The 23,504-nt window shown below is 36.0% G+C and overlaps 1 protein-coding gene across 5 annotated transcripts in view; it reads left to right on the forward strand.

The window, feature by feature from the left end:
* LOC104850230 (dual 3',5'-cyclic-AMP and -GMP phosphodiesterase 11A) overlaps window positions 1-23,504 on the forward strand; it is a 355,951-nt gene that overhangs the window by 156,131 nt on the left and 176,316 nt on the right. For all 5 annotated transcript variants that reach the window (XM_010607069.3, XM_010607064.3, XM_010607068.3 and 2 more), the window contains 2 exons: window positions 6,438-6,570; window positions 21,733-21,808. In XM_010607069.3, coding sequence (XP_010605371.1) covers window positions 6,438-6,570; window positions 21,733-21,808 — 209 coding nt within the window. The remainder of the gene's footprint in view (window positions 1-6,437; window positions 6,571-21,732; window positions 21,809-23,504) is intronic.

Below are 23,504 nucleotides of genomic sequence, written 5' to 3' on the forward strand. Positions count from 1 at the left end.
TTTATTTTTTATTTTTTTTCCATGTGTACAGGGGTAACACAGCGTACTAAATATGTAAAGTCATATCTACGTGGGTTTGATTACAGAAACTAATAAAGTATTCTCTAAATAATGAAGAAAAGAATAAGATAAGACTATAAGAGCGAGAAGCAATTTAAATATGTTCAGGGACCATTTTCATCTCCAGAATTAAGGATTATTTAAATCCTACATCATTGCCTTTTCTCTTTTACTTTCCTTTTTAGTTTTATTTTAAGATTCCCTATTTTTAATGCTCATACAGAGATTTCTTTAACTGAAATACCGAATAGTTTCTTTGGTGTGAAGTACTAGATCTTTTTACTCATTGTCACTGGATTAAGCATTCTGAAATTACAGCTCCTACATTCTGCTGCTCAGTAATCTTAAAACAGGTTCCCACTGTTTATATCAAAGGTCTCTCTCAGCAACTTGGTCAAAGCCCTGACCTCCTTTCCCTCTCATTCCTATATTCCTTATATGATTATTCATTCTCCTAAGCAGATACCCATGAACCCTGCTGCATTTGTTTTGGTCCTTCTGATTTTTTCCTCACCCCCACAATCTCTTTTTATTAACTCTTCTTGCTCATCCTGAAAGACTCATCTTAAAGATTTTTTTAACTTACTGGTAAAATTGGCTCTTTCCTTGGTTCCCAGCCCCTGCTTTTTTACCTCCTCCTGCACCAGGTCTCAGATTCTTCCCTGGACTTCAGGGTCCCTAGCAGCTCTTCTTCCCACCTCACACTCCACAGTATGTGCTAGGTCAGCACCTTCCAGACTGCTTGATCACAGGATACTTTAAAACTTACAGTGTGAGTTACAATATACAGGCAGCACAGAATTAACTGACAGGCCAGATAATCCCTACAAGAAATGCTGGAATTTAGTCAATACGTTTTTATTTGCTTAGTAATTATTTCATTAACTTAGATCCTCATATCAGGAGTATTATCATGTTTCTTTCTATATTTGGCTTTCACTACAGCACCACTTAAATTTCACTTTTCACAGGTATAAAATAGCAAGGAGAAAATAGATTTGTTTTGCTTTGTTTAAGAAAATAAAGTTTTGTCTCTTTCTTGAAGTACTCAATGTCTGTACTTCTTTGATTTAGGCACCATCTGAGAAGTACAAGACTCAGCTTTTTATTAAAAGTTTCATTTTTAGCTGAAGATTCATAGAGAATAAGTTTATGTGCTATTAATATTATAATATGTAAGGGATGAATGATATCACAAATATATGTTGAATTTATCAGACACAGGTATTATTTGATTCCTTGATGATAGCCATTCTTTTTGAAGTAAGGTGAAATAACATTGTTGTTTTAATTGACATTTCTCTAATGTCCAGAAATGTGGCACAATTTTTTCGTGTATTTATTGGCCATTTGTACTTCAGAGAAGTGTGGGTTCATTTCAGTTGTTTGTATTTTGATTGGGTTTTTTGTTTTTGGAGGGCCTAATATTTTTGAGTTCTGTCTATATTCTAGATGATAGTTCTCTGTAGGAGATGTAACTGGCAAAAGATTTTTTTTCCTATTCAGTAGGTTGTCTCTTTATTCTGTTGGTTGTTTTCTTTGCTGTGTAGAAGCCTTTCAGTTTGATATAATTCCATTTGTTGACTCTTAACATTTTTTATGCAATTGGAATTCTGTTCAGAATGTCCTTACCTACACCTGTGATTTCAAGAGTTCTACCTACTGTATCTCCAAACAGGTAAAGTATTTCTGTTTTAATATTTAGATATTTGATTCATTTTTATTTTAGTTTAAAACATGGTGAGCAGCACAGGTATGGATTTATTCTTCTCCATGTGGACAGATAGTTTTCCTAGCGCCATTTGCTAAAAAGGCTATCTTTCCCCCAGCATATTTTTTTGGTCCCTTTGTCAAAAATCAGATGAGTGAATGTGCCTGGGGTTGCTTCCACATCCTCCGTTCTGTTCCACTGATCCACATATCTGTTTTTGTGGCAGTACCATTCTGTTTTTATCACAGTAGCTTTGTGATATAACTTCAAATCTGTGGTTGTGATGCCTCCCGCTGTGCTCTTGTTACCCAGGATTGCTGTTGCTATTCTGGGTATCTTCTTATCTCATATGAATTTTAGGATTGTTTTTTCTAGTTCTTTGAGGAATGTCATTGGTATTTTTATTGGGATTGCATTAAATCTGTATATCAGTTTTGGAACTATGATCATTTTGACAATATTGGTTAAGGATTTCCAAGAACAGGGAAAAACTTTCCATTTTCTGATGCTCTCTTCACTCTGTTTTTTCTGAGTTCTCTATTTTTCATTAGAGAAGTCTTTCACTTCCTTGGCTAGATTAATTCCTAAACACAGTGTTTAATTTTTCTTGATGGTATTGAAAATGGTATTATTTTTCTAATTTCTTTCTCAGAAGCTTATTACTGGTGTACAAGAATGCTATTAATCTTTGTGTATTGATTTTGTATCCTGCTACCTTGCTGGTTATTAGTTTTAGAAGTCTTTGGGCTATATAAAGGAGCACTATGTTACCTGCAAATAATGATAATACGATTTCTTCATTTCCTGTGCATATCCTTTTTATTTCTTTTTCTTGCCTCATTGTTCTGGCTAATGTTTCAAGTACTGAACATGAGTGATGACGGTGAATACCCTTGTCTTGTCCCTGAGTTTAAAGGGAAAGCTTTCATTGTCTCCCCATTTATTATGATGTTAGCTATTGGTATGTCATGAATGCCTTTTGTCAGATTGAGATAATATTCTTCTGTAACTATTTTCTTCAGGATTTTTTTCATAAATATTGTTGGATTTTGTCAAAAGCTTTTTCTGCATCTATTGGTACGATTGTGTGATTTTTGTGCTTTCTTTTGTTATATGTTATATCACATTTATTGAATTGTGTATGTTAAATTAGTCTTACATCCCTGGGATGAAACCTACTAGGTCATGTTGTATGATCCTTTAGATGGTTGATTGAATTCTATTTGCCAGTATCTTTTTGAAGATTTTTGCATCTATGTTTATTAAAGGGATTGGCCTGTGGTTTTCTTTCATAGTGTGGTTCTTGTCTGGTTTTGGAATCAGAGTGAGGTTGGCTTCCGGAAAGAAGGTGGAAGTATCAGTCCCTCCTTGTTTCATTAAAGAGTTTGAGTAGTATTACTATTATGACTTCCTTGAAGTTCTTATTGAATTCAGTGGTGGGTCCATCAGACTCTGGACTTTTCTTAGTTGGTATTACTGCTTAAATTTCATTGTTTGTTATTGGTTTATTCACAATTTTTATGCATTCTTGATTTAGTTTTGGTAATTCATATGTGCCTAGGAAGCTATCCATTTCTTCAATATTCTCCAATTTGTTGAAGTATAATATTTCACAGTAGCTACTAAAGATCTTCTGGATTTGGTAGTGTTTTGTTATGATTTTGCCTTTTTAATTTCTAATTGCATTAATATGAATCTTTTCTCTCCTTTTGATAAGTATGGGTAAGGGTTTATCTGTTCTGTTTATTCTTTCAAAGAACTAACTCTTCAATTTATCGATTCTTTGTATTATTTTTTGTCTCAATTTCTTTAATTTCTAATCTGATCTATATGAGTTCCCTCCTTAAACTAGGTTTGTGCCTTGACTGTATTTTTCAAATATCTTTAGGCTCTTTATTAGGTCATTTGAGCTTGCTCTTTTTCTAATATGAGCAATGATTGCAATAAACTTCCCTCTTAGACTGCTTTCCTTGTATCCCAGAGGCTCTGTTGTGTTTTACTGCCATTGTTGATTGGCTCTAGAAATTGTTTAATTTCTTCTGTGACCCATGGTGCATTCAAGAGAGTGTTATTTAGTATCCAGGTACTTACACATTTTCTGTGGTTTCTTTTGTGGTTGATTTCTAGTTTTAGTACACAATGATCTGATAGTATGCATGGAATGAGTTCAATTCTTTTGTATTTATTTAAACAGACTTTGTGGATGAGTATGTGGTCTGTTTGTAAGATAATTCCATGTGCTGCTAAGAAAAATGTATATTGTGTTGTGGTAGGGTAGAATACTTTGAAGATAACTATTAAGGCCATTTGTCTGAAGGTGTGGTTGAGCTCTGATATATCTTTGTTGATTTTTTGTTTAGTCAATTTATCTCTTTGTGGAAATGTAATATTGAGGTTACCCATTATGATTGTGTTGCAGTTCATTTGATTTTTTATATCTATCAATGTTTGTTTTATGAAGTTAGGTGCCCCAATATTCTACATAAGTATTTACAATTGTTAGCTCTTCTTGCTGAGCCAATCCCTTAACTAATATGTAGTGACCTTCTTTGCCACTTCTGATCAATTGTAGCTTGAAGTTTATTTTGAGAGTAAAGTTGCTACCCCTGATTGCTTGTGGGGCCTTGCTTCATGAAATGTTTTTTTTCCATCCTTTGATTTTTAGTTATGAATTTATTTTTGGAATAGATAAGTTTCTTGAATGCAGCAGACTGTTGGATTCTGTGTTTGTTTGTTTGTTTGTCTATCTCAGTCTTTTAATTGAGGAGTTGAGGCCATTTACATTGAGAATTATTACTGAAGAGTATTCCATTTTTCCTATCATTGTGTTTTTTGTTTTTTTTTTTTTAACCAGGGATCAAATTTGGGTCCTTGTGCTTGCAAGGCAGGTGGTGGAACCACTGAGCTAAATCCCCGGCCCCATTGTGTTCTTTATCTGTTGTGAATTCCTTTACTTTTCCTTTTTAACTACTTGACTTGCTTGATTATTCACTCTGATTTTTTTTTTTGTTTGCTTTGATGGCTTCATTGTTTCTGTGTAGGATATTCTTGTGTATTTTTTAAGAGAGCTAACTTAGTAAAATGTATTTCTGAAGGTGTTCTTTGTCATGGAATGTCCGTATCTCTCCAACAATTTTGAAAGATAGTTTTGCAGGATATGTTGGTCCAGGTTGGAAATTGTTTATTTCTTAGGGCTTGGAACCCTTTACTCCAAGTTCTTCTGGCCTTTAAAGTTTGTATTGAGAAGTCAACTGAAATCTTGATGGATTTACCTTTATATGTGATTTTTTGCTTTCCTTGGTCAGATTTAAAGATTCTGTCTTTTTGGTGGACATTTGGTACTTTGATTGTGAAATGTCCTGAGGAACTTTTTTTATTGGAGTTAATTGGTGTTCTGTAAGCCTTTTTTTAATCTATATTTGGAAGAAATAGTGAGCTTATCATTTTTATTTTTATTAATGTCCAAGTTAAGGCAACTTTCTGTTCCTGGTGCCTGGTTCTCTTCCTGCCAGCCCTGGAGGTGGGTGCATTGGTGCATGGAAATTAAATTTTATCCCATTTTGTTTTCAGCTTCTTTGAGTCCCTTGGTTGGAATTGTCTAACTTCATCATGAGTGTTGGGGAGAACAGCATGACTGTGACTTTTATTCGATCCTCCAGACTGTCACTGAAGGGCCAACTTGCTTCTTCCTTCTGATTGATCTTTCCCCAGGATAGTGTCTATGTGGTGAGAGGTTGGAGGTGGAGTGCCATGACTCAAATGTAGATCTGTTTCCCCCATCCCGCACCCTACACACTAGATTTTAGTCCAGCTGGATTATCTTTTCATTTTTCCTCCCATATGAGACTTTATCTTTCACCTCTGCCTCGTGGTAACTGTTTTCTTCAGCACCAAATCAGAGGCAATCACCATAGCTATCTCCTTATCTGGCTCAGTATGACTAATTCTTATAGCATTTATATAAATTTAATTTCTGCCATGCAAGGTGATACAAGGGAAAGTTCACAAAAACCATTTGGCATAAAATTTCTTGTTAAAAATTAAATATGGGTAGAGTTTACATTATTAATATTAGTGGACAGTAACATTAAAACAGACTTTTAAGTGAGACTTTATAAGAAAATGTACTTTTATTACTCAGACTATAAAAACACTCAGATACTAAAACAGTTACTGAAATAATTACTGGTTATAGTCTAAATGTGCTCTTTTTCTACATTTAAAATTTTGTAAGTTCTCAATCCATGTCCTGACATCTTCCATTCTTGGGTTTCATTTTCCTTGATATCAAAACATCTAGTCTGTTTAGTTAAAGGGACTGGGGAATTCAGTGGAATATTATTAATCACCCTGTTGATGTCCTTACATCATTGTTGGTCACTATCTGATTATCTTCTATATATTTGCCTGCTTTGGCACCTATATACAACCTAGGGTTACTCTCTGGGCCATAGTCTATTATTTCTCTTCATGGATTTGAGTATTTTACATTACAAAAATGGTAAGTCATTTTGAAATAGCTACTGATAATTACCTCACTATTGTTCTGGGACTAATATCTGTCTTAACGAGGCCAGATAATCCTGCTATAGTGTACTTGTATAGCATTTGATTTCAAACAAACTTACATTTCTGTTTTCTTTCTGCCTGCTTTGTGTTCTGACAGTTTCAAAGAAAGCATGGAGAAATCGTCGTATTCTGACTGGCTAATAAATAACAGCATTGCTGAGCTGGTTGCTTCAACGGGTCTTCCTGTGAATATCAGTGATGCCTACCAGGACCCAAGGTTTGATGCTGAGGTAAGAGGTATCCTCTGGTTTCAGTCATAGATTTGGTTTTCAAAATGTTGATGGTTTGCTGGTTGAAGCAAAATAGGGACATCATGAAGACTCAGCAGTTCTTTATCATCCTTCCTCTGTGATCTGGATTTTAGCATTGCCTACTATCGAATGACAATTAGAAAACTTCCTGTCTCTACCCTGATTTGTGGCAAAATTATCCTTAGCCTGGCATTTATGATGGGGTATACTTTATATTAAACCATAAAATATTATAAAAAATATGTAACATAGTATTTCCCAACAGATGTTATAATAAGTGCCATATTTTTCAAAACATGGAACATAAATTGGTTAATGTTATTGTTTATTGTTAATTATATATGTACATTGTGCTGATATGTAGAATATATTAAAAACAGTTTTTAAATTGATATTCCAAGGTAGTATTAAGTATACAGTGAATTCACATGAGCCAGTGAAATGCTTCTATATATAGACACAAATAAATATATAGATACACACATATATCTACATATACATTAAATACTCGTACATACATTGAGTATATATCTAGATACATAGATCTTATGAAATATGTGTGTATATAAAATACATATAATAAAAAATTTCCCATTCTAAGTTGCCATGCCTGCCTCTGAAGAGTAGCAGGAATTTTTGATGAAAAACAGTGAGGGGACGTGTGTTTCAGGAAAAGCTGAGGGGCATGGCAGTAGGAGAATGGGGTAGTTTAGTGTGATCGAAGGGTCATAAGAGATGAGGCTGAAGAGGAAGCAGGGATCCCAATCGCCAAAAGCTTTTCAAAATTGTGTTAAGAGATTTGAGGGTTTATCATGAACTATAAGAACCAATGATTGAGTTCTAAACTGAGGAAGAGGCAGCTATATTTTAGAATGATCATACAGATTAATGATAACAACAATGGAACGTGTAATCTCTAAAACACCAAAAGGTAGGAGTCATCACCTCCATTTCACAGAAATTGACAGCTTCCTTGTCCATTGCTTCTTTTGTCCATTGAAATAATATGATGAGATCAGGGAGGCTGAGTTCTGGGTCTAATTTATAACATCAGTCAGGTTATTGCTGCAGATCTGTACAGGGAAGTGTTAAATTCCCAAAAATGACAATGTCTCTGCACTGCCTGATGCCTCTCTTCCCCTGGATACATTTTCCATACATTTTCTATTCCTTTTGGGGCAATAGGCATAGATGCTCCCACTTTGGAACTCCTTTCATGAATTCATGGGCTGGGTGTATTTCCAGGGTGGCCTATTAGCTGTCTTAATACTGATCACCCTCTACCTCTTTTCAGTTCTAAGGTAGTGAGTCTGAACATGGAATTACCTTCTTGGAAAATTCATTGTCCTAAGTGTCTGATTCTCTTCTAGTAAGGGAAAAAAAACATGATCTGGGTCCTATGACTGGAATAGTGAAAGTGATTTACAGATGTCAGTGTTTGTGTCCTTAACATTGGGCTTGGGTTAAGTCTGATTTTATGATTTTTTTTTTGCCTTTGCTATGTTTCTACTTTGATCTTGGAATATTAAAGAAAATATTTCTATAATACAATTTTATCAAAAATAGTCTCAGTTATTCTATTACTAACACCAGTAATAATTGAACAAACCAAAAAGACTTGCTGTTCAAAAAACTAGTAACTGCAAATTCATTGTTATAAAGTCAATGTATTTGTTTAGATGTCAGCAAACAATAGTAATTTTCCTTCCCTAATCACAGTATTAAATTTGGCATGAATCGGTATTATTTTGCATTTATCTTTGGACTATAAAGAGAATCCAATTCTAGGGAAAAAAAAAAGTTCAGTTACACTATTTCTCTTTTTCTTGGTTTATAAAATATATATGAAGATTTAACAGAACATGATGCAGTATATACCAGTGCACCCACGACTCAGTTTAAGAAAAAAAGAGATCATTACTTTTGATCTTTGTATTATATTCTTAATCTCATCTTTCTTTGTCTCACAGAGGCAACCAATATACTGAATTTGAATTTATCATTTCTTTGATTTTCTAGACAGTTTCATTGCACATGTCTGAATTTATCCCAACATTGTTAACTTTGCATATCTGTAAACTTTACATAAAATGAATAATATTGTGTGCCTTTTTCTGTGGCTTACTGTTTTCCACTCAATATCATGCGGCTGAGTTGTATAAACTTGTAATCCATTCGTTTTCATTGTTAGGTATTCCATTGTATGAGTAAGTTTCAGTTTGTTTATCCACGAGGCTGCTGATTCAGATTTGGATTCAGTTTTTTACTGTTATGTACGTAACTGCCAGGGATATTCTTGTTCGTTCCTCTGAGTACTCAAGTGTAAGAGTTATTCTAGAATGTATTCCTAGGAGAATTGCACACTGAGTCTCACAAACTATAGGCATCTTTACCTTTATCAGGGAATAAAAATTCTTGTCCAAACATTATTCTTCTTTTATATGAAAAACAACAAGCAAACACAGTTTATATCTCACAAATACTTCTTGTTAATACAATATAATGAGCTTGAATATGTCATATCCTTACATCTACAGCAGACTTTTAACTGTATCTCCTCCTGATTAGTGATACAGCCATTTTACATTTCCCTGCACACTTGTAGGCATTCTAATAAGGTAGCCTGCCCAGCTGATCTGTAAAAAGAACAACATGTAAATCTGAGCAAAACAAAACAGCTGTTTTTGTGGAGTTTGGCATAAAATTTTCATGCCCTGATCCAGTAGCTGAAGCAATACTGTCTGAAGACACTAAATTGTGGTAGTTTAAATGGTGACTATTTTATGAAACCACTTATTTCCTTATGACAAAATGAAGCACAAACTTAGACCTTCATTATTTCCTGCCCTTCTACTCAAATACTTGCAGTCTGTCACAGAATTAATGCTGGATTTAAAATGCAAATCAGAAGACACATTATACCATGGTTTGTACATGTTCTCTTTGCATGGTACTGAAATGCAGAGTTGCCTTACACTTACCTTCTTATGCTGAGAAAAAAAAATTTTTTTGAAAAGGAATCAGTGTTGATGAAGATGGGAGAGAGACAGAGAGAGACTGTTCTGTCTTAATACAATTATTTAGTAGATGTATACTACAGAGGTGTATGTTATATGTTATATATTTTACCAATACAGGCAAGCATATATCTGCTTAGTCTTCCTTCCTTTTCAAATATGTTTTTGCTTCAGTGACAGGTGTCAACTGTTTATATTAATAATGAGTGAAACAGACTCCAGACTGAGCCACAGGGCTCTCCCAAGAGGGTAGGAGGCTTAAACCTTCTTGACACAAAGCCTGATGTAAGATGATGTAGATCATAAGATAAAGACAACCACAGCAAATATTTTTTATTAATGAATTAAATATTTCCCTCAAGATAAAACAAATCATAATAAAATAAAGTCACATTAACCTTTCACCCCACAGATAAAAGTGATTCTAAAATTGTCTTAGAGAGAGAAAGCAACTTTCAAAACTCACTTATCTTCTGGAAAGTTTAGAACATCTCTTGACACGGGTTAACATAATGCATGGGTCCACATTTCTTCCCAGCAATCATAACTGAATACAGAGAGTTCCTGACTTATGATGACTCAGTTCAAAAAGTTTTAACTTTACAGTGATGCAAAAGCATATGTGCACAGCTATTGTTTTTCATTTTTCTTTTTCTTTTTTAGGGACTGGGGATTGAACTTGGGTCCTTGTGCTTGCAAGGCAGGTGGCGGAACCACTGAGCTAAATCCCCAGACCCTGTTTTTCATTTTTCAATACAGCATTCAATAAACTACATGAGATATTTAACACTTTGTTATGAACAAGCTTTGCATTTAACTGCAAGCTTTGTGCAACTGTAAACCAAATTAAGTGTTTTGAGCACATTTATGGTAGGCTATGCTGTACTGTTATGTTTGGTAGATTATATGTATTAAATGTGGATTTATGATATTTTTCAATTTATGTGGGTTTATAGGGATGTAACCCCATGAAAATTGAAGAGCATCTGTACTTTTTTATTAGTGGTAGAAAATTAGGACATAATTTTAAAATTCAGGATTTTTTTGTTGTTGTTATTGCTGCTGTTACTGTACTGGGATTGAACCAACAGACTTTGCACTAAACTATATCCCCAGTGCACCCTCTGCCCAGACAGGGTCTCACTAAGTTGGTCAGGTGGGACTCTTAACTTGTGATCCTCCTGCCTTGGCTTCCCAGAGTGCTGGGGTTACAGAGGTGTGCAACAATGACTGGCGAAAAATCAGGATTAACTATTGATTGTTGTCTCTACTAGAAAAGTGCTTATGGTTTTGCTTCCTTCACTGACTTTCCAGAATACTGTACTTTCTGATTGGGTAACAGAAATTTGAGAGAGAGAACATGGAGAATCATTTTCAACACATTTCCTATTTTGCTCTAAGTTTTCTCAGCCTAAGTCTACATAATGCATTTAAACTTGCTAGAAATGCAGTTATCCTTATTTATTCTAAATCTCTCAATGTCTCTGGCTGTTCTAGCAATTTAAATTCACTTTACTGAGTGTGGAGGGCCCCAGTTCATCAAAAAATGTAGCTACATGGGATAGAATGCCCTAAAATTGATTGTCACTACTTTGGGATTTCATACTATAAATGTACCAACTTTCAGCTAATAGAAACAGTACAGGATTATTTCATTTGTAGGTTAGGACATGATTTAAGATAGGACACCAAAATACTGTTAATTTTCCAGTTTATAACTCAGTGTCCTTCTCTTGAGTGGCCTTTTGTGAGGACCATCAGCTGTTCAAGGGCTGCTCAGGGACAGCCTGGGCGATAAAGTTCCTGCTCTTTCGCACTTGTACTTGTGGCCAAAAGACCTGCCTTTCTGTCATTTCTGTTCTACTACCTAACTGAGCAGTCTTGGACCTACTACTTCACTTGTAACTTTTGTATAAAGTTTTGTATAAATACTTAGGAAACTATGCAGAGGTGGTAACCAAATCTTCCCCTATAGGGGCCAACAGGACATAGGCCTATGTCTTCTCAAGAGTGGCCACACATCCAGAGACCAGATCACTAGGAACACTGGGGACAATCAAACTTCAGGGGCTGGTTGTACTGTCAAGTCCTAAGCAATCCACAAAGCTTCATAACATACAGCAAAAAGCCAGTTATTCACATTCCTGTATTTCAAACTAACCCTGTGGGTTGTTTCAAACTCTCTCTATTAGTTAAGGAAATAAATTCAGAGATTTCTGAGGCTTAATAAACATAAGTTTAGTTTTTGCTCATGCTAAGCCCTAACAGATATTCCTAATCAGTGTCCCTTGGGTGGGAGGTATTCTCTATTTAATGAATTAAATTATTCAGCAGCACCTTATGGGTGACTTGCCTAATGGATCATCTTGTGGGTTCTTCAGATTGCTGGTTGCTGGTGTGTGCGTCTGGTATTTTGTTCTCCAATCTGAGAAGCATGGGAAGCTTGCCAATTGGGGATTTGTGATGCTAGTGGCTATTTTCCGTTAATAAGAGATAAATTATCAAGCTTTGGTTTAGCTGTTCAGTTCAAGTATGTAGGTAGACTAGATTTCTAATTTCTGTGTCATTTTTTTCTTATAATAACTTCTAGGAAGTCCTCAGAAACTTTGCCCAAAGGTATGTGACAAGTGAAAAATCCTTATTTTGAAATCTGTTTTGCAACTGTTGGTCTTCCTTTTGATAGAAACTGCAAAGGGATGTCTTTAATGTGATGTCATCCTCCTCCCAGGTGCTGTCAGGCACCTGCTGAGGGGTTTATGAGGTGAATAATCACAGTTGTCCACCTGCTGGGTGTTCTCTTTATGATTGCCTTAAATATTTCATGGTATTTCCTCCTCGTGGAGAACAGGCAAGACCTACTGATTATCTGCCTTCTGTGTGCCTGATGGAATTGAGTGTCCTGTGTGTTACCTGCTGGGTATGAAACAAACATAATTTTAAGGCCAAACTTCTTGGTTTATGGGTGGAAATTATGACAAAGTGGTTATATAAGATAATCACGGAGCCAAGCTAAGTTTCTGAGCTTTAATTTCTACCACCTAGTGAAAATCACTAGGAATTTACTCTATTACAAGAAAGCACTGAGTTCCTTGCCATTATGGACTGAGGTCTTCATTTTCTTACTGGCTATTGGCCAGGGACCTCCTTTGCTCTTAGGATAGCCCTCAGGTTCTAGCATGTGGCCCTCTCACTTAAGGTAGTTTACTTCCTCAAAGCCAGTGGAAGATTCTCCCTCCAGTTGACTGTAAGTGAAGCTTACATAATGTCAAGTGATTTACACAATAGCAGGAGTGATTATCCCATCACCTCTGTCATGTAACTGAACCTAATCCAAAAGATGACTGGCCTGTTGTATTTACATTTCTTGTCCATATTCAAGGAGAGAGGCTTATGCAAAGTGGATACAAAGCTGAGCAGGAGGTGTTGTGGCAGTTTGGAATCTTAGAGATTGTTTTAGAATTCAGTTTTTCTCGTCATAATAAAGACTAAATTGAGTCCAGACAAAATATTTTTATCTTACAAAATAATCTATGTGTCCTACTATGAAAAAAAAAGCCCATGAGAAAAAAGTCACAAAGAAGTATGTTTAAAATTATGTAGAGTGCTGGGGATTTAGCTCAGTGGTTCTGCCACCTGCTTCATAAGCACAAGCTCCTGAGTTCAATCCCCAGTACCACACACACACACACACACACACACACACACACAAGAATTATGTATCGTCTAATACGTGTAGGTACATACAAATACATGTGCACATATTTTTCTAATAGATACTTCATATTCAACTTGTCCAAAAGAGAGCTGATGGTCTTTTTTCCCTCTAGCCTATTTCCCTGTGTCTTTTAGGCAACTCAGTTCTTCCTGATGCTTATACCAGAAATTTTATGTATAATCATGTTTTCTCCTTTCTCTGATGTTGCATGGCTAATTCTTTAGGAAGACCAGTTTACTCTGCCTGTGGAATTTATACAGAATCTGACCACTGCTCACCACTCAGCTGCTTTTGATGTTACTATTATATTACCTCTTTATATGTTCAAAACAATGGATACTCCATGGGTATTCTAAAAATTTTAGGCCTTTTAACAATTGGTATGAAGTTTTATTTTACCAGGTTATTATGAGTTCTCTGAAAATTATAAAAAATTACTCAAAACCTAGATTAAAATAATGAAACACCTAAGTAAATCAGCTTGTCTTGTTGTATCTTTGGGGAATTTAGATGGGTCATTTTCTACTGTCATTGCCAGTATGGAGTGTCTCTTGGGTTTTATTCTAAGAGTTTTGTTTGACATTGTCCTAACAGCATGAACATAAACTGCATTTATAAATGATCTTTTACATCAGGTAGCGTTTGGGAGTATGTGCTCCATTTACAGGTACCTTCACCATAAAGAAAACACTATTGTGACCTTACTTTTGGTTAATGTTGTTCTTTTGAATTCAACTCCCTGTAATAGTTGCCCTCTGGTATATCATCTGTGAAGCTTTCTATTCTCTTTTCATGTTAGAGTTATAAGAACTCATTAAAACAAATGCACTAATAAAAAAATTTAGCCAATCATGTACTTCATTGCTTAATTTAGTATTTACTTCCAATTTTATAGTCATGGAGAAATTTTTCAGAGCTACCACATGCAGGATTTATTTTCTACCCACAGTAGGAATGAACACTTAGACCCAACATTTAAATAGGAAAAGGAATGATAGAAAATAATGAGAAAGTAGGGCAGGCCTTGTGTGTGGATGGGTTAGATGGTCCAGGTGTTGTTGTCGATTCGGAGTACTGAGAAACATCATCACCCAGATTTCCTCTGCAATGACGACCATGCCCAATTACACAGTTAACACCAAAGTACATGACCCTGCTCTGACCCTAAGACTTCCACTCCATGCAGTTCTTTCTTATGAAATTCTTTCTCTGATTTTTAAAGCTTGTTATAAACACCTCAATAGAACTTACTCTGTCATGTAGCACTTAAGATAATGGGACCCAAACCATTGATATCCTCTGACTCAGACCATGAGAGCCCATTGTGTCTGTCAGACCTTTATAGTGGAACACTCCTGCAATCTGGGATGGCAAATGCCTGGCCCAGCAGGACCATTTAATTCTCTATTCTCTATTCTCTATAACATCTCTCTGTCTTATCAGCCCTGCTTTTGTTATAAGAAGAAATGTACAAAATTGAAACCATTAAAAGATGAATCTTCTGAAATGCACCTGCTACTGGTAAACTCTCAGTCATTGACACTGCAAGCCAGTTTGAGACACTTTCCTAAGAGCAGGGCTTAGTCAGAAGATTAGATGATGGACATAAGAAATCTACATGACCAGGAAGGACGGAAAGGTGAGGTGAGGAGGAAGAGGATTACTAAGACAAGATCAGATATAAAATGGGGTAGCTGTAGGTAGTGAAGACAAATATGAGTTCCATGGTGCAGACTGCTACACAGGCAGTGTAGACATTTCCTCAGCTCTAAGCACCAAGGCAGGATTTTTGTTTGTTTTTACTTTTATTTTATTTTGGGTCAAGAATTTAAAGAAACACTTGAAGGCAGTGATGTAGAATTCTTTAAGACTGATTCTATGTGCAAGATGGACAAAAATAATATTCCCTCTCTCCTAGTCCCCCTCTCTCTCTCTCTCTCTCTCTCTCTCTCTCACTATTTTGGGGAAATTGAGGGACTAACTCTGAACATTGTCTCCTCATCTTGCCCTAGTTTTAGAGCAGAACATCTCTCCGATACATTAGCCTTTGGGGATACAGTATTGCTGTATGTTATTGTTAAAGCAATAATTATTTGTATGGAAAAGAAACACAATGCATGTTCGGTATGAATGGTATTGCATTATCACTAATTCATTTTACATTTCCTTTGACTACTTGTGAGAGGCTGGAAAATATGACAATGTGTTTTGATGGCTCTAAGAGTTAAACCCTCTTTAATTAGATCTATTAACTAGAAAGACCCCATGAGGACAGACAGTAGGCAAAATTTTTAAGTAGGTACATTTTTAATTGGTTAGGACTAGGCACTGCAGGTAATATACTTATTTTCACTGTAGCTTCCTAGAAAGGCCACTTTATTTCATATAACCTAATTTTTGGGACTCTACTGGTGTGAGTTTTAGACTGAAAATGAACAGGGACCTCATGGAACAATACAGCAAATATTTTTGACAGGTAGTTCTTTCAATGTTAATATTTACATTTGTAAAAGACAGCAAAATTTGAAACCCTCTCAAATATATATGTGTGTATATATATACCAGATATATGTACACACACACACATATATATATATATATTTATACATACATATATATAATCTCATTAAACAACTTGTAAAACAGGAGAAAACACAAAGAAGAAAAGGTTAAATCAGCTCTGATATAAAAATCTGGAGATAACCACTGTTACCATTTTGGTGTGCAGAAGAGAAATCTAGACAATAAAATTGAGGCATTGAGAATTTGAGGATCTTGGTCGAGGTCACACAGTATGTGTGTGTGTGTGTGTGTGTGCATATACACACTCACATATTTACACATGAGCTCCATTGGCTAAGCTGATCTGGAGACTTCGGATTATCTATGTTATTCAGCCTTCCAGTACTGTGTCAAAATATCTGAGATATTTATCATTGTGTGAACATTACAGTTTTCTTTCTCTCTTTCTCCCCGTCCCCTCTTTCTTTCTCTTTCTTTCTTTTTTGGTTCCAGGGATCAAACTCAGGGCCTTGTGCTTTTGAAGAAGGTGCAGCACAACTAAGCTAAATCCCCAGCTATCTGAGATATTTAAAAGGAGCAAAGTTTTACTTTGGCTCTTTCAGTGCATGCTTGCTTGGGCCTATTGCATTGAGCTTATGGTGGCACAATACACCATGGAAAGGACACGTGGTGGAGGTGGCCCGTTTATCTCTGGGGTAGGGGGAGAATGGGAATGAGAATATATCCATTTCAGGGGCACAGTTTCGATGACCTAACCTCCTCCTATTGGAGACTCCAAAAGGTTACACCACCTCCCAGTAGCAGCAGGCAGACCAAGCCTCCAAGACATGCGCCTTTGGGAGACTTTCTGATCCTGACTACAGCACTAATTAGAATGGATGATTCTTTCCTTCACAAGTTCTTAGTCCTCTTTCTCCCAGTGTGAGATTCGCTCTTTAGAAGTCATGTGCTATGGTAATCCTTGTTCGCCTTTTCCTTTTCCTTCATTCCTTGCAGAGGATGACGTGGGCGCCCAGACCTTGCTGTTTTGTATGGTCAAATTAGCTAACTTGGACTCGTGCGACTTTCCAGAAACACTAGCCATTGGGGAATTGTCTTAATGATGTTAAATCAAAAGCTTTGTTCTCATCACACTCTGCCTTCCTCCTTTTTCCCCCCTCCTCTTTGTTGAAGTCATCAAGTTTGCTGATCACCACCTCTACCTCTTCCTTGTTCTCTTAGCCAGGGAGAATAATTTAAAGACTCTCAGCCTTCTTTGTTGCCTCATCTCCTCTTCTGTGCTCAGTAGACACAAGACTCTGTCTCTGGATTGATGCAGCTCTGCTTTCTCCGTGTGGCATTCCTCTGCTCCAGGACTCCCCAGTTGATTTTTATTCTTCATCTCATTCCTTATTCTCTTAACCATCTTTATCTTCAATTATCGTACTGTGTTGCTAAATTCAGTAACCTATTTTCTCCTGTTTGACTACTCTATATCACTTGACATGTTGTTCTCCTTTAGCTGTTTTGGAAATAACTTTTTTGTTATGTACAAGTAATTTGTGTTAATTGTCTATAATTTAGAAAATAGAAACAATTTTAAAATACCCATAGGAAAGTAATTGTAGTTATAATCTTTCCAGGATTGTCCAATGTAGACATTATATATTTGCATATCTACACATTCACTCTATTATTGTTTAATATATTAAACATTTTTATGTTGGTTAATATTTTCTATAGAATGGTTTTAATTAGATGCATAATATTCCATTGTGTGGATGTGCTATGATTTACTTAACCAACTCTTTCCAATTTAATATTCAGATTATAATAAAACCTTAAATTGTGTGTAATTTGTTCTGCAGCTGTTCCATAAGACAAGCAACCATTTCTAATAAATTTTAATCTACTAAATGAGCAATATCTTGCAATATGAGTAGTATGTGATGCTGAACATCACATGATTACATGATCTCGCTGTGGGATTGTGGGTGATCATCTCCCAACAATAAGAGCTTATGGAGGAAGTCTTGTCATCAGAGGAAGCGGAGAAAAAGGTGGAGGAATCCCTTGCTTCACATGAGATTAGGGAGATGTATAAAATGTGGGAAACTACAGAATTGTATAGAAAAATAAGTATTCTCATGGTGACTGTACCCACATAAAACCTTTTTCTCTCCTGTTGCCAACTCAATTATAATGTGTCAACTTGAACAATATTGCTTTTCTCAGATTCCCTGTGTTCCCTTCTCCACCATAACTCAAACTGGACACTTCCATATTATCCATATTATAAGAGAACTCATAATTCTCGAATAGAAAATTCTTTTGAGAAATTATAATGATTTGAAAATGATGAGTAAGCAAAACTCTCTTTACTCTCACCAGAAAATAGCCTAAGGTTTGTTTTCTCACCAAGTTCTGGTGCTTTCTCTCCAAATGTTCCCTTTCTTCTTACCCTCCTTCCTCAGCTGCCTCAGATTTGTAAGAGAGTTTAGAATATGGGTTACAGTTGTTCGAGAGTTGGAAGAGACATCTGTGCCTATTGCTGAGGGCTGGCTCAGACCACCATTGTCTGTACAATAGTTTATGACCCTCCCTCAGCAAAACAGTATTCCCAGCCATTCTGGTGCAGCTGTGGCTAAGTCTTTTGATTGTACCTCGGAAACTTCTCTAAAACAAGCTTCCTTCTCTTCATGCTTATTGGCATTGCCTTCGTTCAGATGTTATCCTTAGGGAGAGGGGGAAAATCACTGTGTTCTTTTGGAGGTAACTTTGATGGATGTTTTTGTTCTTGTCTGAACTCCTTTGAGCCAGTCCCAGAGAAGGCAGTTAATCTCTCCAAGTCTCATCTGATAAAAGATGATGATAACAGGACCTACCTCATAAGGGTATTTTTAAAACTATATAAAATACGGCATGTAAAAGTGCTGAACAAGGTGCCTGACATATAGTAAATATCCAATAAATGTTAGCTTATCATCATTGTCATCTTTGAAACCCCATTTTAATGGGCCTAAAGTATTCCTGACTTCTTAGAAAGATGGCTTTTTTCAAAAGTGTTTTGAACATTCTCTACTTGGACACTTATTTATCTTTATCTCTATATTTACTAGACTGTGGGCTCCTCCTGGGTAATGACTGTTTGAAACAAAGCTTTTGTAAATAAGGATGGGAGTGAGGGATGAAGAGAGGGGAGGGGAATGGGGACAAAATAAGACTTAAGATTATATTGTGTACAGATACAAATTCCATACAATGAACATGATCATTATGTATATCTAAATTGCACCAATAAACTTAATTTTAAAATATTACCGTGAATGTCTAAATTTAAAAAAAAAATTATTACCATAAAAGTTATATAGACATTAATCCCCTTCAAAGTATTCCTCCTCGCCTCAAACACTCTTATTCCATCTTTCTTGCCATTTTCTGAAGCCGTTGTGGAAGTCCTACTTTGTGAGTGAGTGTCTTTATGAGGAGTGATTAAAAAAAGTACAGCTCATGCTGCTGCTCAGGCATGATTAATGGAAAAGGAGGCCCACAGAAACACTGTGTTGTGTCTTCATCCACCTTATTCACCAGACCTGGCACATACAACTTCTGGGCCCTCCCCAAGGTCACAACGACCATGACAGGGAAGCGCTTTGGAATGATTCAGGACCTCAAGGCAGCCATGACAGTGCAGCAATAGGCACAAAAGCGGACTTTTAGAACTGCTTCAGAGTGTGGCAAGGATGGTGGGATAAATGTGTTTGATGTGAGGAGAAACATTTTGAAGGGGAATAATGGCAATGTGTCTTTTATTGTAATAATTTTTAAAAATTTAAATATTCACTATATCTTTCAATCACACCTTGTATACTCAACAGAAATTCCTACAGATACATATCAACTATGTACAAGAACATTCATTGTTACATTATTTGTGGTTACTCTGAATTGAAAACAGTTCAATGTTCCTAAAGAATCGAATTAACAAGCAATATTATATTCATGAAGTACAATGTGATGCTATGATGTAAATAACCAAAATAAATACATATTTAAGCATAATAGTGTGCAAAACAATCCAGATACAGAAGACTACACATTCTTCAGTGATTTATTTTATATAAAAGTTGGTGTGTGCATGTGTGTGTGTGTGTGTGTGCATGCGCACACGTGTGTGACTGAAGAGGGATTTCTTAGTGTGCAAAACAATCCAGATACAGAAGACTACACATTCTTCAGTGATTTATTTTATATAAAAGTTGGTGTGTGCATGTGTGTGTGTGTGTGTGTGCATGCGCACACGTGTGTGACTGAATTGAGGGATTTCATACTTACCTACATTCCCAGCTCTTTTTATTACTTTTTATTTTGACACAGGGTCTTGCTAAGTCACTGTGTTGCACAGGCTGGGCTTTAACTTGTGATTCTGCTGCCTCAGCCTCCCAGAACGCTAAGATTACAGGCATATGACACCATACACGGCTCATTTTCTGTAAAGTTTAAAACAAACACTTTATGGTGTCAGTAGTTAGCATATTGGTTATCTCTTCAGAGAAGGTCAGGTGCATGGCAGTGTCTTTTAAAGTGATGATAATGTTCTGTTTCCTGACCTCAGTGGTATGTTCACTTTGAAAATCTATCAAACTATATACTTTTGAATTTTGCACCTTTCTAAATGCATGTTAATCACAAAAATATAATTTAAAAATATAAACAAACATACTAATAAGAAGACATCTGGAAAATTAATTCTCAAAAGGGGAAACCAAAGAGAAAGATATCAAATATAAAATTTAGATGCATAAATTAACTTCCCATTCCAAATTATTAAAATATACAGCTTTTACACTGTATATTTCTTATCTCAGCAACCATAAGCAAAATCTTGATGTATTATTTTCTCTCCTGTAGTTATAGGATGACAAGTTGACCTTTCTCACTGGAAATAAAGGTCATATTAACTTGCTAAGACACTGTCTCTCTCAGCCGCTGCCCTCTAGCAAGTCATATAGGGGCCATTGTTTTAATGTGAGTGGAGCTTGCTCCTGATGTTTGATGATGATAATTATAACTTCATAATTTAAACCTGTCATCTCCTGACCTCTGGTGTAGTACTGTACAGAAGAGTCTCCGATCTCTGCATTCATCTTCTCTTTCTCAGTTTCTGAACTTTTTTTAGTATGTGATTTTATAGCATCCACAATAATTAAGTAACAGTAAATAGACATAGCACTAAAAGTACATGCATATATTACATTTACTTGTCGGCTCAAACACTCTTGTCATTTTTGTGCCTAATCAAAGATAAATGCGGAATACTGGTTTAATTAAAATGCTGTATACTCAGAGCAGAATCAGTTGCCAGTGTTCTTGTCTGGAAATGTGATGATGACCAAGGTACTTTTACATCCCGCTCTCTAGTGCAGCAGGGGTTAGGGAGGCGGTGTTGGCTTGAAGTGTTACGGTTGACTGATATTTGGTTTGGATTTGATTCCCTTGGGATGTTCATTGTGTTGCTTTAAATAAGAAAGAAGCAAGTGCATTTAAAAATTATATTATAAACTGGGCGTGGTGGCGCACGCCTGTAATCCCAGCACTTGGGAGGCTGAGGCAGGAGGATCACTGTGAGTTCAAGACCAGCCTGGGCTACATAGTGAGTTCCAGGTCGGTCTCAACTACATAGTGAGACCCTGTCTCAAAAACAAACAAGCAAAAATATATTATAATGGGAGCTTGATGCAGTGGCACCTGCCTGTAATTGCAGCTACTTGGGAGGTAAAGGCAGGAGGAGGATCGTGAGTCTAAAATTTGTCTGAGGAAAAGCAAAAACAAAGATTACAATGTTAAAAATTATTTTTAATGGAAGGTTAATATTTAACTATGACTAACTGGCTTTTTATATCCTAGGCTGACCAGATATCTGGTTTTCATATAAGATCTGTTCTCTGCGTCCCTATTTGGAATAGCAACCACCAAATAATTGGTAAGACATTACTCAAACAGTTCTAACTTCTTTTATAAAGAAGTTCCTTTTATAAAGGAACAGAAGGATGCTTTAAAATACACCCATATCATTTTATTGTGTTCCCCCCTTTTATGTCCATGCTCACCAAGCCTGCTCTATCTCACAAGTACAAACTCCTAATGAATAGACATTAATTAGAACATAAATAATTTTTATTAAGCTCAAAGAACCAATAAATTTTGAAGTTAGAGGAATCACAGAAGCTAAGAGAACTGTTTGACTTTACCTTGATGCAAAAGGGGGGACAGAGAGTGCACGATGACGTGAACAAGGTCGCAAAGTTACAGCAGCAGGGCCAGCATTACAACTCGGGCCTCTGACTCCTGGTACGAACTTTCCAGTATGACTTTGTTCTTTTGTACCTGCTGTAGACACAAAGGCACTGAGAGTGTGCACTGTTGGTTACATATGGAGCGTACATGTTTCTTCCTGGATCGTTCTAGAATAGGTTACACTTTTCCCAGTATAAAGGAATTTCAAGCAAAAGTGGCCTCCACCTTTTTCTTTCTAACTGTCCTTGTCCCTTCCCTCAAAAATAAAAAGAACCAAAGTTAATGTAGAAATCCAGGCAAGATGAGTTCTTAGTTTAAAAGTCATAAAGGATGGAGGAATTAGTTAAAATTATTCAAACACAAGCAAAATGTGATTTTTTCCCCTAAGAGACATAAAGTACTGATGTATATGGTATGTAACAAATGTTTTTGCCTCTCTGCTTCTCCCTAAATTGCTTGTTAAGCTCTAAGACATTGCTAGCCAACAAAGGATTTAGCATTCTGCAAGTGTGGGCCAGACCTGATTTTGGAAGATTTTTTTTTCATTAGATTGCTTACTTCACACAAAAATATTATTGAACATAAAGTATATTCTAGAATCTGAGGATCTGTGCCCCTAGTACAAATGGGGATTAAACTGCAGCATGCACAGAGTTTTAAATATATTTATGTTTAAAGAATGAAAAAAGGGAAAAGTCCATGAGAAACACCATGGGTTATTTGTTCATTCCATGACAATCTCACATACAGTTTTGCATTTGACTCCTAACAGTGAACATCTGTTATTACTTCAATTAGGACTATAGTTTCCTTGTTACATGCTAAAATTTTGCATTTTACTATATATATGTATGTGTGTGTGTGTGTATTAGATTTTTAAAAGCAACAACAAGAAGCATATTTTAGAATAGCTATTTTTTGTTTGTACTAAATGGAAACCCAGACTAGTGGTTTTCAAGATTGTTGTTTTCTTTCTTATTACACTGTTATGCTTTGGAAACATGCCCTAAAATAGCTGGTATAATATTGTCAGTGAACTTTGAAAGGAGGAAGCATTCATAAATTAAGTTTGTTAGAACGATGCAAACCATTGGTAGCAATCAACAGAACTAACTTTGCTTTGAAGGTTAATACATCAATTTCTACTGATTGTAGGAATTCCTACCACTTCCTGAATGTCTACTTCGTATGGAGCAATATGCTGTTTTACAAACATTTAAAAATTATCTCAATATGGAGAACAAAGCAGAGTTTACCAGGGGTGAGGTAAGGGGAGGAAAAGGGGAGATGTAGGTTAGAAGATACAAAGCAGCATAATATATAGGAGGAAAAAATGTAAAGCTCTAATTACAGCATGAAGACTGTAGATAATTAAATTATAG

This window comes from Fukomys damarensis, unplaced genomic scaffold (assembly GCF_012274545.1).
Source record: "Fukomys damarensis isolate Sample0158 unplaced genomic scaffold, DMR_v1.0_HiC HiC_scaffold_26, whole genome shotgun sequence".
NCBI classification, from domain to species: domain Eukaryota; kingdom Metazoa; phylum Chordata; class Mammalia; order Rodentia; family Bathyergidae; genus Fukomys; species Fukomys damarensis.